Source organism: Protobothrops mucrosquamatus, unplaced genomic scaffold, assembly GCF_001527695.2.
Source record: "Protobothrops mucrosquamatus isolate PMUCROS unplaced genomic scaffold, P.Mucros_1.0 scaffold584, whole genome shotgun sequence".
Taxonomy (NCBI): domain Eukaryota; kingdom Metazoa; phylum Chordata; class Lepidosauria; order Squamata; family Viperidae; genus Protobothrops; species Protobothrops mucrosquamatus.
This window is the reverse complement of record NW_015386884.1, coordinates 206,611-222,880: the sequence shown is the minus strand read 5'-3', so window position 1 is coordinate 222,880 and position 16,270 is coordinate 206,611. Positions and strand designations below refer to the sequence as shown.

General features: G+C 52.0%; 2 protein-coding genes across 2 annotated transcripts in view; one reads left to right on the top strand and one right to left on the bottom strand.

Moving 5' to 3' along the window:
- The window catches only part of TMEM179B (transmembrane protein 179B), a 5,378-nt gene extending 751 nt beyond the window's left edge, over positions 1-4,627 (top strand). Inside the window, exons 2-5 of the mRNA XM_029284426.1 lie at positions 679-863; positions 951-1,085; positions 2,103-2,181; positions 3,686-4,627. Coding sequence (XP_029140259.1) covers positions 679-863; positions 951-1,085; positions 2,103-2,181; positions 3,686-3,835 — 549 coding nt within the window. The 3' untranslated portion in view covers positions 3,836-4,627. The remainder of the gene's footprint in view (positions 1-678; positions 864-950; positions 1,086-2,102; positions 2,182-3,685) is intronic.
- A 463-nt stretch (positions 4,628-5,090) lies between these two features.
- Positions 5,091-16,270, bottom strand: part of COPA (coatomer protein complex subunit alpha) — a 42,206-nt gene continuing 31,026 nt past the window's right edge. The window contains exons 21-33 of the mRNA XM_015817392.1: positions 15,229-15,324; positions 15,013-15,101; positions 13,520-13,643; positions 13,313-13,402; positions 12,773-12,882; positions 11,810-11,887; positions 10,954-11,022; positions 10,505-10,641; positions 10,063-10,249; positions 8,352-8,462; positions 7,522-7,683; positions 6,505-6,699; positions 5,091-5,187 (exon numbers count right to left, since the gene is read on the bottom strand). Of these exons, the coding sequence (XP_015672878.1) occupies positions 5,128-5,187; positions 6,505-6,699; positions 7,522-7,683; positions 8,352-8,462; positions 10,063-10,249; positions 10,505-10,641; positions 10,954-11,022; positions 11,810-11,887; positions 12,773-12,882; positions 13,313-13,402; positions 13,520-13,643; positions 15,013-15,101; positions 15,229-15,324 (1,508 nt within the window). The 3' untranslated portion in view covers positions 5,091-5,127. The remainder of the gene's footprint in view (positions 5,188-6,504; positions 6,700-7,521; positions 7,684-8,351; positions 8,463-10,062; positions 10,250-10,504; positions 10,642-10,953; positions 11,023-11,809; positions 11,888-12,772; positions 12,883-13,312; positions 13,403-13,519; positions 13,644-15,012; positions 15,102-15,228; positions 15,325-16,270) is intronic.

The window sequence follows — 16,270 nt, the reverse complement described above, 5'->3', positions numbered from 1 at the left end:
GGGGGGGGGGGAGACAGGCAGCGGCTCTGGGTTCAAGTGTGGAGAAAATATAAGGTTGCCTTATGTAAGCGTGGTTCAAAATCCAGGATTTCTTTTGCCTAGACTGGAGCAGGGCTCTCCAACCTTGGCAACTTTGGGACTTGTGGCCTTCAACTCCCGGAATTCCTCAGCCAGCTAAGCTCTGAGGCAGGGAGTTCGAGTCCTGCCTTAGCCATGAAGCTGGCTGGGTGATTTGGAGCCAGTCCCCAGGAGATGATGAGTTCTGGGGCCGCTTTGGCCTTGAAAGCCGGCTGGGCAACTTTGCCTCCATCACCAGGAGGCTGTGAGTTCTAGTCCCACCATAGGCAGGAAAGCCGGCCGGGTGACTTTGGGCCAGCTCTCCCTCCCTCTCAGCCCACCTCACAGGGTTGTTGTGATGGGGAAAATAGAAGGAGGAAGGTCTGGTGGATATGCTCACTACTTTGAGTTATTAATAAAAAAAAATAAGGCAGGGCAAAAAATAGGAAAAAGAAAAAAAAAATCTATGGAGCAACCACCTCCAGCCATTCCCCATTGCACCCTTCAACCTGGTGTTGGGGGGTGGATTCCCATCCTCCACAGCGACAGGTGCTCAGCACCAGGGCAGGGAAGGTCGTCTCACTGTTTTTGGCCAGCAGACCAGTCACCCCTCTTTCTCAGGGGGCCTTTGGCGGCCAGTGCATTCTGTACGGGTCAGTGCGCTACAACGGGACGCTGAGCCTCCTGAGTTCCAGCCCTCCCTCGCTCTGCTACTTCATCTCCGCCATCTCTGCGCTGACGGCCATCTTCACCCTGGTCGCCCTGCTCCGCTGCATCTACAGCATGTGTTACGGTGACGGACACTTGTGAGTGAGGGTCCAGGAGGGGGGAGGGGACCACTGGCGCCAGGGGGGCATCCTGGTCCTGATGCGGCTTCTCCTGCTCTCCCACAGGACCCACCCCTGGATCAAGACCTCCTTGGTGGTCTCAGCCACCCTCCTCTTCTTCCTTCTCGTCTCCGCCTGCGTTCTCCGCGTTGGCATGGATGTCTTCTGCGGCTCCATTCGGAAGTCCAAAGCTGCAGCAAGGCAAGGACCCGGGCCAAGGAGGGGCGAAACCAGAAGCAAGAGTTTCTTTGGCTGCCTCCGCACAGCATGTTAACCTGATTAGGGAACAAACCCTTTTCACACATTAAGCAAGCAAATAGGTTGGACTTGCCCCACCTGCTAAACTGCCAGAACAGCTAACTGAGCTTTGCCTGTTGTGGAAATGGTCCTGGTAGGCCTTTAGCTGACCTGGTTACCTGTGTTGCGAGAGTGCAGTGATGACACAGTAATCAAATAGTGCAGCAGTAGCAGTACTAGTAGTAATAGAATAACAGCGTTGGAAGGGACCTTGAAGGTCTTCTAGTCCAACCTCCTGCTCAAGCAGGAGATCCTATACCATTCCAGACAAATGGCTGTTCAGTCTCTTCTTTTCAAAACCTCCAGTGTTGGAGCCCCCACAACCTCTGGAGGGAAGCTACTTCCACCAATTGATTGTTCTCACTGTCAGGAAGTTTCTCCTTAGTTCCAGGTTGTTTCTCTCCTTGACTAGTTTCCATCTGTTGGTTCTTGTCCTGCCTTCAGGTGCTTTGGAGAATAGGTTGACCTCCTCTGACAGCGCCTAAAGGTCCCTTCCAACTCTGTTATTCTGTATTCTGTAACCTTCATACTTCTATGCACAGGGCATTAGCTATACAGCATAGAATCCTAGGGCTGGAAGGGACCTTGGAGGTCTTCTAATCCAGCCCCCTAGTCAAGGCAGGAGACCTTATGCCATTGCAGACAAATGGCTGTCCAGCCTCTTCTTAAAAGCCTCCAGTGACGAAGCACCCACAATGTCTGAAGGCAACTTCTGTCCCACTGGTTGATTGTTCTCACTGTCAGGAAGTTTCTCCTTAGTTCCAGGTTGCTTCTCTCTTTAATCATCCTCTACCATTACGTCTGGCCCTGCCCTCAGGTGATTTGGAGAGTCAGAGTAGTAATAGCGGCAGTATTTCAATAGTTACCTTGAGGGCCGGTTCTTACCTGTACCTTGCAAACCGCTTATTCCCTTCCCTGCAGCTGCCAAGAGGCTCAGCGCCGTTCCTGGGTCCCGTCTTATCAGGCTGGAAAGTTCTACGACAACCTCTACGCTGCCCAGGTGAGCGGCTTTCTTAACTGCCTCCCCTTGCCCAGCCCTTGGCTCCTCCACACAGCAGGGCACGGAGGTCTCGCCTGAAGAACGCCACCTTATTTTTTTGAAAACTGGAAAGGCTGCCCATCTCGCCCAGTAATCCCAGGCAGCTCACAACAGCAGCAGCAAAAAGAACATAAAACAGACCATAGCCTGCCCACCGTGTGCCAGACCAGCCATGCTGGGGCCCCCATCCTCAGCCCAAGGTGTGGGGAAGAGGCGGGTTTTCAGGGCCTCTGGAAGGCTGACAGGTAGCATCCCCAGGTCACCTGATCAAAGTTTGGATACTTAGCAACTGACAGGTACTTACGACGGTCGCAGTGACCCAGAGGGTCACGTGGTCTCCTTCTGGGACCTTCTGACAAGGGAAGTCAACGGGGAGGCCAGATTCACTTCACTGTGTTTCTAGCTTAACAGCCGCAGTGATTCACTTAACAACTGTGGCAAGGAAGGTCATAAAATGGGGCAAAACTCACCCAGCAACAGAAATGTTGGGCTCAATTGTGGTTGTAAGTTGAGAATTAATTGTCCTGTTTTTTTAATTTATTTCGTTTATTTGGTATTTTAATGTTTTGTCTCTTTTGCTTTTTAATGTTTGTAAGCTGCCCGGTCACTTGACCAGGTGGGCAGCATATGAATCGTCCCTCAGTCTTTGTCTAGAAGTGCGATCATTGCTGACTGAGTAGTACAGGTAGTCCTTGACTTACAACCGTTCGTTTACTGACCGTTCCGAGTTACAGCGGCACGGAAAAGAGTGACCCCAGTGGTCACGTGATCAAAATTCAGGCGCTTGGATGTCATATTTATGACCATCGCACAATCCCTAGGGTCACGTGATCCTCTTGCGACTGTCTGACGAGTAAAATCAGTGGGGAAGGTAGATTCACTTAACAACCATGTGACTTAACAACTGCTGTGATTCATTTAACAACTGTGGCAAGAAAGGTGACAAAAATGGGACAAAACTCACTTAACTGTCTCACTTAGTAACATAAATTTGGGGCTCAATTGTGGTCGTAAGTCAAGGACTACCTGTATTGCCTAGCCCTTTTCTATACCCCGCACCCTAGAACACTTCTGATATATTCTTGTACCCCATACAAAAGTTCGAAATAACGGCAACGAATTATGCATCTACGCTATAATTTTGAAAACCCCTGGAATATCATCTCCCACTCCCGGTTGGGAACCCCTGGCCTAGCCGATATTCCTGTCTGAAAAGAGTTTGGATGACCTGCCTCATCCAGGACCCCCCACAGCTGGGAGCCCACCATCCTCTCAAGAACCTCCTCCTCCTTTTAGGAGACTGGATGGAAGTCGTCCAAAGCCCGAGGCCTGGGATGGAGCAGATCCACCAGGACTCCCTCACCTTCAGGGGCACTAACTGAACTGGAGGCCTTCAGTTGGAGTGGTTGAGCTGCAAGGTCTCTTCCAATCTCCTCCAACTCTTTTTTCTTTTCTCTGCCTTCAGGCAACGGCTTGGGTGAACTTCCTGTTCTGGTTCTTGATGTCCTTCCTGCTCTTCGTGGAATGCATCCGCAAAGCCCCCTACCAGCCCCTCCAGGAGGACAACCCCCAGGCTGACAAGACAGCACCCACCCCTGATGACCAGTCTCCTTGAGGACGAAGGAAGGAGGCACCACGATGGGTCCTCCCGTTCGGACAGTCTGCCACCTCCTACCCAGGTAGCAGAGGGCCCCGACTTCCATGCTTTGACAAGAGCCTGGACTATTGAAAGTCTCTCTCTTGGGTTACCCAGAATGACGTCTGGAAAGGTCACAACTGGAGCACCTCTGGAATTTGCTACAGCTACAGCTTTCCTCATTCCCATTCCCAACCCAGTCACGTTCTCCTGAAGGTCACTACCGAATAGAGGGTTCCCACAAACAAGTTCACAACACACGAGGGCTACACGGGAAGGACAATCTTGCAATTTAAGGTTTTGTATGTCGAATGAACTGATTAATGTGTTGCAGCAACATGGCCCACTTTATTGGCAAACACACAGCCAACTTGATTTTGTGCCTTGAGACCACTAACACCACCAACTCTGCTTCTTTTGATGTTGTCTACCTCCACACGGGAAGCATCAACATGGTGACGGTGTTGAATTAGGTCGGGGGATTCCTCCGCTAAAATCTCCACTCTCCCATCATGCACATTCACCAGTGAAATGGAGGCGCTCCCTTCCAGCTAGGCTACCCCACCAGGAAAAATCCCATCATCCTCGGCTTCTGGAGGAATCCTGGGGTCAAACCCTGAAGGAATGGTCCACATTACCTCATTGGGGGAAAGGGGGGGTCAATTGGGGGGAAAAACTGGCTCTTTTCTCCCATTTTGTCCAGATCTGCAGCTTTTCACGCTGATGGAACCACTCTGAAGCAGACCAATACACTCTTTTTCCTTAACTGTTTTCTCTTTATTGAGTTTCTCTTTATTGAGTCAGAGAACGTAAAAAGAAGCAGAACGGGTGTGGGAGGACAAAAAATAACAAAGATGGAGGAGCAGAGGGGTTTGAGGCCCGTTCAGCATACGAAACAAGACACCCCCCCCCCAAATTTTCTGTCTCTTTGTAGACCTTCCCCGGGGAGTTTCTTCCAGCCTTAAGCCCAGCAGACATGTAAATCGCTGTTTCTCAATCTTGACAACTTGAAGATGGGTGGACTTCAACGCCCAGAATCCCCCAGCCAACCCAGAGCTGGCTAGGGAGTTCTGGGCGTTGAAGTCCACCCATCTTCAAGTTGTCAAGATTGAAAAGCTGCCAAACTGGAAAATGATGGAACAGGCTCAATATTTTGATCTCCCAGAAAATACTGGATACCACCTGAAATGCTACAGGAGATGATAGGAAAAGCAAAGACTTGGGGGGGGGGTTCCACTGGAAACGAGGGTGGGGTGCCAGACCAGGCCACCTCAGCGGAACTGCAGAGGGCTGATCCTCAAGCCGATGACATCTTTGCCGATCTCCGTCACCTGCATCCAAAGGAGGCATAATTAGTGGTCCCCCAATTAAACAATAACCTCCCTTTATAGATTTTGCACCTCCTCGTGTTCTCTGAACTCCGATGGCACGTAACGCTGGGGGTAGATCTTGTTAGGGGTAGCCTCCCTACAATAGCAGCAGCACTTAGACTTATATCCCGCTTCACTGCTTTCACAGCCCTCGCTAAGCGGTTCACAGGGTCAGCCTCTTGCCCCCAACAATCTGGGTCCTCATTTTACAACCTCAGAAGGATGGAAGGCTGAGTCGACCTGGAATCAGTAAGGATCAAACTGCTGGCAGCGGGCAGAGTCAGCAATACTGCATTCTAACCACTGTACCACCATAGGAAGGAAGGATAGCAATAGCACTTAGACTTATATACCACTTCACAGTGCTTTACAGCCCTCTCTAAGCGGTTCACAGCCTGTTGCCCCCAACAATCTGGGTCCTCATTTTACCGACCTCAGAAGGATATAAGGCGGAGTCAACCTTGAGCTGGTGAGATTCGAACTGCTGGCAGCTGGGAGTCAGCAGAATTCGCCTGCAGTACTGCATTCTAACCACTGTGCCACCTCAACTCATACGGATGCTATTGATGTAGTTCACTCCCAAGCGAGATCATGCGTTGGTTTTAGCTTGGTGTGATGGAGAAGACTGCCAGTTGTGATTTAACACAATTGTGTCTTTCTGAAGTTATTCTGTGGTTCTAGCCAGGTGTGATGCCAAAATGGTTCAGCCAAGATCTCTACCCGGGGGAGGGGAGGGGGGTGTAGACAGAAGGGCTCAAACAGTGAAAGGTTATTACAGGTAGGGAAGCTGGCAATTTTTTGAAAAGATCAGATTTTGTCTGCAAGTTCAAGTCTCGAGGGGAGAGTTACTCAGAGGTCATTTAGACCACCCAGTGGGCGGTGTTACACTACTTTCCCTTGTGGTTTGCAGTACAGGCCACAAGGGATGACTTGCATGCTGGTATTAAGCCAGATGATGCTTTAAGTGCAGCGTCTCTCAATTGAAGGCAGGGCTGGCTGGCGCTCGACCCTTAGGCATGGTGGCTGGGGAATTCTGGGAGTTAGTTCATTTATTTAAGAAAATTTATATGGCCGTCCAATACACCCTCGCTGACTCCGGACAGCTTGCAGAGATACATAAATCATGCTGATTTGAGGAATTCTGGGAGTTGAAGTTCTTGGATCATAAATCATGCCGGGAGGGGAATTCTGGGAGTTGAAGTCCACCCGCCTGAAAGTCACCCAGGTTGAGAAGCCCTGCCTTGAGGGACGTGTCCAGAAAGAAAAGCCTCCACTTACAGTTGTGACCCTGCAGATCTGGCCGCGGAACTCGGGCGAATAGCAGGCCCCGCTGAGCGGGCACTTCTCCACCGGTTTGCCCCGGTAAATGGGCCGGAAGGAGGCAGCGCAGATGTCGAACGGGTTGTGCATGTCGTAGTTGAGCTGGTGAGCGTCGCTGGGGTTCTTCTCGCAGGCGGACAGGATTTTGCGGGTCTGGAAGAGCCAGAACAGCGAGAGGGCAGGAGGTGAAAGGGGGGCCCTGAAACGGCCACTCTGCGCCCCTTTGCTCCTGGCGCTCATTCGCCACCCAGTGTGGCTCCCACCAGCATGGGGGGTCCCAGCCTGGTGTTGCACAGGATTGACAGGATCCACCCGGGGGGGGGACTGAGAAGGGTACCCGAAACTCTGGGCTACCCCATATTGCCTGGAAGAACCCCTTTTGTAGATAATTCTTTCTTTCTTTTTCTTTGTTTCTTTCCTTCCTTCCCTTCCTACCTTCCTTCCTTCTGTCTGTCTCTATCCATCCATCATGTCTATCTATCATGTCTGTCTGTCTATCTATCTAATCCATCCATCAACCTATCTATCCATCCATCCATGCATCTATGTCTCTCTATTTCTGTTTGTTTCTATTTTCTTATATCTCTGTCTATCTCCTCCTCTGTCTTTCTGTCAGTCATCTAATTCCTACGGCCACCTACGTCACAGAAATGTCTAGGAGACATAAAAAACACCCAATAAAACAAGGCCTTTCTTTACCTATCCTTTTAAGGCCTTAATGCACTTTCAGAAAAAGCTGGCTTTGATCCACCAGAACGTGGTGGGGAGACTGTGAATCCCTCTTCCTGTTTTAGCTTAGCAATCTCTCCACTGAAGAACAGCAGATTGTCCGCTGTCACGTAAGCGCCACCCTTCCAGGCCTCCCACTCAAGTCCCTCCCGAGAGTCGAAAGAAAAGCCCCCAAGAGACTTCCTGCTTCCCTCTGGAGACCCCCGCCAGCCTCTCCTTGATGCCCCCTTCCCACGGGGCACCCACCTGCTGCGCCACTTCGGGCTTGGGGCCGAGCTCCAAGAGACGGCGGGCGAAGGTGGCGGCCGTCTTGAAGTTCTTGAGCTTGAAGAAGAGGTTGAGGGCCGTTCGCAGGACCAGGATCATGTGGACGGGCTGCAGGCTGGCGTGGGTGAAGTAGGCGGCCATCTGCAGGGGACAGTGTGCATTCAGAAAGGGGGGCTGCTTGCAGGAAAGGGGACGGGGTCTCAGACACAGAGGCTCCAGGTCACCGCAGGGTCTGCGCTTCCACGGTTTTGGCCAGTTAGAGGGGTCCAACAGCCCCAGAATCCCCCAAAGCAGCTGGAGACCCGACCCCTCCCACAGAAGGCAAAGAATGCTGCCGCCATCCCAGACACTCGCCAGGGGTCAGTGCAGCACCAGGCTGTCACTTCTTAGCCTGAATCCCGCGTTGGTCCCACCAAGAGCCGACCAACTGTCGGGTGCAAAGGATCAGGACCATCTGTGAGGTTGCGGTTCAAAAGATTTATTGCCTGAGCTTCTACACCAGGATCTAGTCATCTAAGATGCAACACTCGATGCCAGAGAAGGGTCAACAGAATACAAGAGCGTTGGACTTAGACCATTTGTGGGAATACAACGATTCTAGGCTGATGACTCTCTTAACTCCACTACCAGCTCTGCTTGCTCTTCTTCGACATGTATGTGGATCAGTGTTTTTCAACCATGGAAACTTTAAGACTTGAGGGTTTCAACTCACAGAATTTCCCAGCGAACTCTGCTGGCTGGGAAATTCTGGGAATTGAAATCCACAGTTCTTCAAGTTGCCCAGGTTGGACACTCATGCCCACACCAACCTCACAAATGCGCTTCTGTTCCTCCAGAGTATCCTTGGGCAGTTTCTTCCTCTCCAGCTCCATGGACAGCCCCACGATGTACTCCCGGCAGATGGCGATCAGCTGCTGGGCCTGCAAGGCAAGAGAGCCTCAACCCTGAGTCACAACAAATGGAAATCTGTAAGATAGGATGCTTCTGTCACAAGCCTTGGGGGGAAGGGGGGAAATGAGAAACCAGTAGATGGAGGAGCTCTTTGTCTTGGGGAGGGGATGGAATTTCAAGGCCACAAGAAGAAGAAATGGGTGAGGCTAGTCAGAGAGAGCTCCAGCCTGGAATTAAGGAGAAATTTTCCGACAATGGGGACAATTACCCAGTGGAATGAGTTGCCTCCAGAAGTTGTGGGTGCTCCATCACTGGACAGCCAGGTGTCCAGAATGATGTAGGGTCTTCTGCTTGAGCAAGACCTCCAAGGTCTCTTCCAGCCCTAGGATTCTATAACTGTTGCAATCGTTTAATGAATCCAACATTCACGTTTGCCTCAGGTCACATTTGCTTACTATTCCAGTCATCAACTAGGGTCTCAGCAGGACTACATAGCAGATATTATAACCTCAGCGTCCAACAGTCTCTGAGGGTGGACTGATCTGATAGGTCCCTCCTTCCTGTGAAGGGATGCGGCCCTAGAGAAGCCAGCAGACCATGACAAGGAGATCAAAGATAGGTCCACCAATCCCAACTACAAAGGCACTGCTCCAACAAGAACACCAAATTGGGGGTGGGACCCCCATTCCTACTTAGGTCATGGATGATTTGGGAGAGGACTATGGAGGTCATGGCTTCGTGGAGGTCGTGGCTAAGGGACCAGCGTCCATGCCGCCTGGTTGGCATTGCAACATCCCTTTGTTGACCCCGCTGCTGGGCAACCTTGAAAGACAACTCATCCAAAAGGCTTCCCGGCCGGAGACAATGGGCAACATTTGGCCGGGCCTGGCTTTGCCTCCTTGCTGGAAATCCTTCCCCCTCTCCCATTTTATTGAACAGAACAGAACAGAACAGAATAACAGAGTTGGAAGGGACCTTGGAGACTAATCCACTGCTCAGGCAGGAAACCCTATACCATTTCAGACAAGTGACTGTCCAGTCTCTTCTTAAAAACTTCCAGTGTTGGAGCACCCATAACTTCTGGAGACAAGCCATTCCACCGGTTAATTGTTCTGTCAGGAAGTTTCTCCTCAGTTCCAGGTTGCTTCTCTCCTTGGTTAGTTTCCATCCGTTGCTTCTTGTCCTGCCTTCAGGCGCTTTGGAAAATAGCTTGACTCCCTCTTCTTTGGGGCAGCCCCTGAGATACTGGAAGACTGCTATCATGTCCCCCCTCGTCCTTCTCTTCATTAAACTAGACATACCCAATTCCAGCAACCGTTCCTTATATGTTTTAGCCTCCAGTCCCCTAATCATCTTTGTTGCTCTTCTCTGCACTCTTTCTAGAGTCTCAGCATCTTTTTTACATCGTGGTGACCAAAACTGGATGCAGTATTCCAAGTGTGGCCTTACCAAGGCCTTGTAAAGTGGTATTAATCCTTCACGTGATCTTGATTCTATCCCTCTGTTAATGCAGCCCAGCACTGTGTTGGCTTTTTTGGCAGCTGCAGCACACGGCTGGCTCATATTTAAATATCAACTACATAGGTGTTCCAAGTGGGTGCCCGACTGGCAAAAGGGAACGATACGCACCTCAGCAATCTCCTGCTTGTTGTCCACCACCAGCAGCGGCACGCTGAGCAAGACGGAGCGGAATTTCTCCACCGCCTCCTCAAACTTGCCGGCCGTGGTGAGCTGGTAGCAGAGCTGCAAGCGCTGAATCAGGTCGTTCAGCTTCAGGCCCACCGCCGGGACGGCGTTTTTCACCCCGGCGTCCTTCCTGGAGGGGACATCACAAAGAGGAAGGTGAGCGCTGGCCCGGTGCAGAAGCCGGAAGGTTAAAAAATGGTTGGAACAATCTCAGTCCTAAACAAAGCCCAAAGGCCAGTGGGGTCTTCAGTCCAGGACAACCCCCCCCCTTTCCTTCTGCCCCCCCCCCCAATGTGGCTGGCTTGAAGCAAAGACCAGGCCCTGCAGCCACCAGCTGGCACCCCAGAGAAGGCAAGGACAACCAGGCGCTCGGCCCACCACGTACCAGTTGCGATGAGGATAGCCATACATGGAAGGCAGGCTGGGCAGAGCCTGGTATGTCGTTCGGCCCCGGGCGAAGGTCTGCAGGAAGAGCTGCTTGTAGGGTGCGAATGTGACCACTCCCACCTGGTCATGGAGGAGCTGTGGAGGAAACAGGTGGGATTATCCCTGGTGCAGCTCAAGGCTGCCTTGTCAAGAGTCCTCCCCAGCCTCCAGAGCAGTGTTTGTCCAACCTGGCAACTTTAAGATGTGTGGACTTCTGCGGTCAGCTATACTGGTTGGGGAATTCTGGGAATTGAATTCTCCCCGTGTCTTCAGGAGTGTGACTGGGTTTGGCAATGATCTAGTTCTTGCCTCAAAGCATCCACACCTCACTTACAAACATCAACATGCTGCCCAAGTCCAGAATGGCCAATTTTCACCCAATGTGGACAAATACGCTAGGAAACGTACCCTCGTGGCCGTCTCAAGAGAGCCAGCCAGGATGTGATCCACGGGCAGTTGGGAATTGTTGCACCAGACCTAAAGGAGGAAAAAAAGAGGCTAGAAAAAAACACAATTTCCAGCAAAACAGGCTCTATAACCCAGTCTTAAAAGGCGGGATTCAGACTGGCAGATGAAGTTAAAGCTCCGTAGAAGAGAATAGTTGTATCTCAGGATTGAACCGTGGGATCCTCGGTGCTCTCTGAACTTGTGAAATGGAGGAGGAGACTGTGGGTTTCTCACAGACGTTTCATTACCCAACAGCTAACATCATCCGTGATCTTCCTTCCTTCCTTCCTTCCTTCCTTCCTTCCTTCCTTCCTTCCTTCCTCCCTTCCTTCCTTCCCTTCCCTTCCCTTCCTTCCATCTTGATGCTCTCTGAGCTTATAATTGTTTTCTTGCACGCATTTGATTACCCAGCTTGGTAACATCATCAGTGTTAACCAGTACATAAACAGGGAGAAAACTCCACACTTAGTAGCACTGACGATGTGACTCGGTTGGGCCATGAACCGTCTTCAGGAAAACCACCCAGCCCAGAGAGCCCTCAGGATCCCACAGCTAAAACTCTGTGGACTCCAACGCCTGACTGAAACATTCTGAAGCTCCTAAAGAAGCCGGCAAGCTGCCGAATCCATCTGGAGGACGATGAGGGTGTTTGAGAAAGACAGGAACCCTCCAAGCCTCGGCCTGAAACAGGATCTTGTCTTGCAGGGACCAATTTTCCCCAGCTCCGTCTGGGGTTTCTCAGTGGGATCTGTTGTGATTCTAACCCGTTTGGGGGGGGGCTAGGGGCTCCCCAGATCTGCGCCAAGAGCTTTCCCACCTGTGCTGGGCTGGTGCCTTTGGTGGGTGGCACAAAGAATCCCTCTTCTGCTTCGCCTGTGGGACCTGCTGGGACCTCCTACAGGAAGGGGAAAAGCCAAAGGTGATGCAGATGGCAAGGTAAAACAAATAAATGCAATTTTTGTTTGCACTTACGGAAGTCCTCCACTTACAACATTCATTTAGTGACCGTTCAGAGTTACAACGCCACTGAAAAAAAGTGACCTAGGACTGTTTTTCACCCTTACAACTGCTGCAGCATCCCCATCATTACGCACTTGGCAACTGACTCGTATTTACGACGGCTGCAGCGTCCCAGGGTCACGTGATCATGAGGAGGCCAGATTCAGTTAGCGACCTTGTTACTAACTTAACGACTGAAGTGACTCACTTAACAACTGTGGCAAGAGGGGTCGTAAAATGGGGCAAAACTCACTTAACAAATGACCCGCTTAGCAACAGAAATTTTGGGCTCAATTGTGGTCGTAAGTTGAGGGCTACCTGCACGGGACTGAAAAAAGTCAGAAATTGCTGGTGTTTTTCTTTCCCTCTCTTCCTAAACTCAATTTTCTAACTCTTCTTTTGTGTTTTTGTCTTGCAGTAACATTGAATGAAACTGGAAAATAACAAGAAAAGGCAAAAGGAAGGAAGACAGAGCTAGAATGAGTAACAGATTAGATTAGATAACCTTTATTGTCATTTTTTCCTGTGGGCACAACGGCACACATTAAAAATGAAATTTAGTTGCTTGCTCTCAAGTGTACACATACATAACATACATGCCCCACGTGTCTATCATCAAGCATGCACACGGACACACAAACACACACAACGAAGACACTTTCATTCAGCTTCCTGCCCTGCCCTGGCCCTTGGGGAAGATGGGAATTGTAGTCCGAACCCTTGAGGAGGAAGGAGGATCTTTAAAACCATCCACCAAGATCACTATCTTAGGTTAATTTACCAGTTCCGGAGGGAGGTCCAGGTCTTCCTCAACATCCCATCCGCCTCCCTCCTCGGGGGCCTTGGCCACGCCGTCCTCTCCAAAGCCTTCCCCGGCATCGACAAAGCCGTCTGCAGGGAGGAAAGAAAAGGACTTCTTATTCATTCAGGGCTCCATTTCTGCAGTGGAACAGATTTACTTACACTCAAGGAGAATTCTCCAGGGTTTCTCCTTTGGAAAACACAGTTTAAAGAACTAGCTCGGTGTTTCTCAAGCTCGGCCACTTTCAGATGGGTGGACGTCAACTCCCAGAATTCCCAGAATTCCCCAGCACGCTCAGAATTCTGGGAGTTGAAGTCTGCCCATCTAAAAGCGGCCGAGCTTGAGAAACACTGAGCTAGATAGTCAAGAGATCCCAATTAAAAGACAGAGTAATTAACAAACAGCCATCGGCAGAAGAAAAATGCGCTTTGCACATGTGCAGAGGCCCAGGCCATATTTTGGCGCAGTACAGGGCTGGAATTTGGGCTCCCTTCCCCGAGACTCGCCCCTCTCCCTCACCTTCGTCCAGCTGCAGCTCCGCGTCTTCTCCCCAGCCTTCGGTGCCAACGGTGTCGATATCAATGTCGGCCGCCAAGGCGCCTCCTTTGCCTGCAGGGAGGGAGCAGCTCAGCCACCTGGGCAGTCAAAAGCGGCCACAACTCCCCCCCCAGCCCATAAGATGCTGCTGCCCCGCAGGGACTGGGCGAGGGGGCTGGACCTCCTGACCTTTGCTGGCGATGGTGCCCTCAAAGAAGCCCTTGGAGACGGTCAGCAGAGGCCAGTTGGTGTCCAAGGGCATGATGGGGGCCGGTGGCTGCAGCAAGCGGGCGTCGGGGTCAATCTCTGGAATCTTAAGGAGGAAGGTGAGAACGTTCAGAGCTCCTGGAGGGGACACCCATGTCCAGCTATGGGCAGTCCTTGGCTTACGACTGGTCGCTTGGCGACCGTTCCAAGTCATGACAGATGCCCCCTCACCTGCAACTGAGCCCAACATTTGTCGCAAAGCAAGACAGTCGTCGAGTGAGTTTTGCTCCACTATATGACCTTCCTTGCCGCAATTGTTAAGTGAATCACTGCAGTCGTTAAGTTAGTAACACGGTTGTTAAGTGTATCTGGCTTCCCCCACTGACTTTGCTGGTCGGAAGGAAGGTCGCAAAAGAGGACCGTCAGAGCCTGGGGATGCTGCAACGGCCGTAAGTGTGAAAAACAGTCATAAGTCATTTCCCCCCAGAGCCGTTGCAGCTGCCGTGTTTCCCCAAAAATAAGACCGGAAGGTTTTTTGTGGGTTTTTTCGCCTCCAAAAGAGGCACCAAATTTTTTTTTGGGGGGGGGAGGGGGTGTCTTTTCCACTCACCCAGCCGGCCCCCGTCTTCTGCGGCCTCCCCCGGCCTGCATTTGCGGTCAGGGGCCTCTCCGGAAGGCCTCTGCAGCCGAGAACCAGGCTGTGGATTCAATCCGTAACTCGGTTCTCGGCTGCAGAGCCCTTCCGGAGAGGCCCCCGATGGCGAAGGCAGGCCGGGGGAGGCCGCAGAAGACGTGGGCTGGCGAGGAGAGGCAGGCCGCAGCGGTAAGCAGATGCAGGGCGCGTGGGGCACCTCCACCCCCCCCACCTCAGCTTGATGTTTAGGTGTGCACCTCGCCCAAAACTAGGGCTTATTTTGGGGGCAGGGCTTATATTAGGCCCACCTCCCCAAATCAATTCTTTTTGGGGAAACACGGTATGAATGATCACTAAATGAAGGATTGCAAGTTGAGGACTACACGGACTTATGACCCTGTTCTGATGGCTCCTCCCCTTGTGGTCACCTGCTTTTTTTGGGTGCTTGGCAACCGGCCTGCCTTTACGGTCATTTACAGCCTCCTGTAGACAAGTGACCTCAATAATGACATTTTTGCCCCCCCCCCAAATATGGGTGTTTATGTCCGTTATTTGGCAAAAAACCCACCCCGTGGCGCTTAGTGGCTGCTGCTGCTGCTGCAAAAAAAGGCCCTTTTTTCAGTGCCATTGTAACTTCAAAGGGTCACTAAGCAAACTGTAAACAGTGGCCCGAGAAGGTCCTTCCCAGGGGGCTAAGAAACCCACGGACGGGTTTTCTCCCAGAGGAAAGCCACGCCATCCGCTGCAACCTGCCCGGGGTCTCGTGGGGCAGGGCGCCCCAATGCGGGTAGGAGCAGCAGCCCCTTCCTGCTTCCCCGACTCTCCGCCCCCCCCCACTCACCACTTCCTTCTCGGGGTCAAAGGTCTCCTTCAGGTTCTCCGCCTCCTCCTCCAGGCCGTGGGTAGCAGCGGTGAGGTAGGCCAGCGACTCTGCAGGGGAAGCCAGCAAGAAGCGGGGTGAGGCAAAGGATGAGGGAGGGCTGTCGGCGGGAGGGGCCCGGGGACAGCTGGGAGCCCCTGGGGCGAGGAGCCCAATCAGGACTGCTGGCTTACTTACTCTGCCCACAGTTCTTCAGGATCCTCACCCTTTCGGCCACATCGCCCAGGTAGAGGGCGTTCTGGTAGTGGCCGCTCATGTCCTTCCGGATCTCCGCTGCAAGGAAACACAGATCTCGGGAGTCCTGCCTGCCCCACCAGAGCCCCCCTTGGCTCCCTTGGGGCAAGGCTGCCCCTCTTCCACCTCCTGCTCTGCTCCAAGCCCTCCTTGCCCTCTCCCAGGCTGGGCAAGGTGAGCCAGGTCATTGTTTTTCAGGAGTGGGCATCCTGACGGTCTTTATCATTTACACACCTCACAAACAGCCGTAGCCCTTAGACGTGTATCCTTCTTCGTGGTGCTTTACAGCCCTTTCTAGGCAGTTTACAGAGTCAGCCTATTGTCGTCGTTCTCCCCCCCCCCCAACAATCTGCTTCCTCATTTTACCGACCTCGGAAGGATAGCCAGTTGAGCCAACATTGAACCAGTCAGGATCGAACTGCTGGCAGTCGGCAGAATTAGCCTGCAATACTGCATTATTATTATTATTATTATTATTATTATTTCAATTTGTATCCCGCCCTTCTCCCGAAGGACTCAGGGCGGCTCACAACATTATTAAAAAACAAAGAGAGACCCACACACCCCACCGAATAAAACCAAACTAAAACCAATATTTTAGTGTTGTGGTAATTAAAATATCTAAAAAACCCAATTTAAAAATCCTCCCTAGGCCAGGCCCGCTTGTTGGAAAAGCCATGTCTTGAGGGCGCGGCGGAAGGTAAGGAGATCCGGAATGATCCAGATCTCGGGGGGTAGTTCGTTCCAGAGGGCAGGGGCACCCACAGAGAAGGCCCTCCCCCTGGGGCACCCCCCGCTTGGCCGACGGCACCCTGAGGAGACCCACTCTGTGGGAGCGTACCGGTCTATGGGAGGGAATCTGTGGCAGAAGGCGGTCTCGGAGGTAGCCAGGTCCTATGCCATGGAGCGCTTTAAAGGTGGTAACTAACACCTTAAAGCGCACCCGGAAGGCCACTGGCAACCAGTGCAGCTCGCGCAGCAGCGG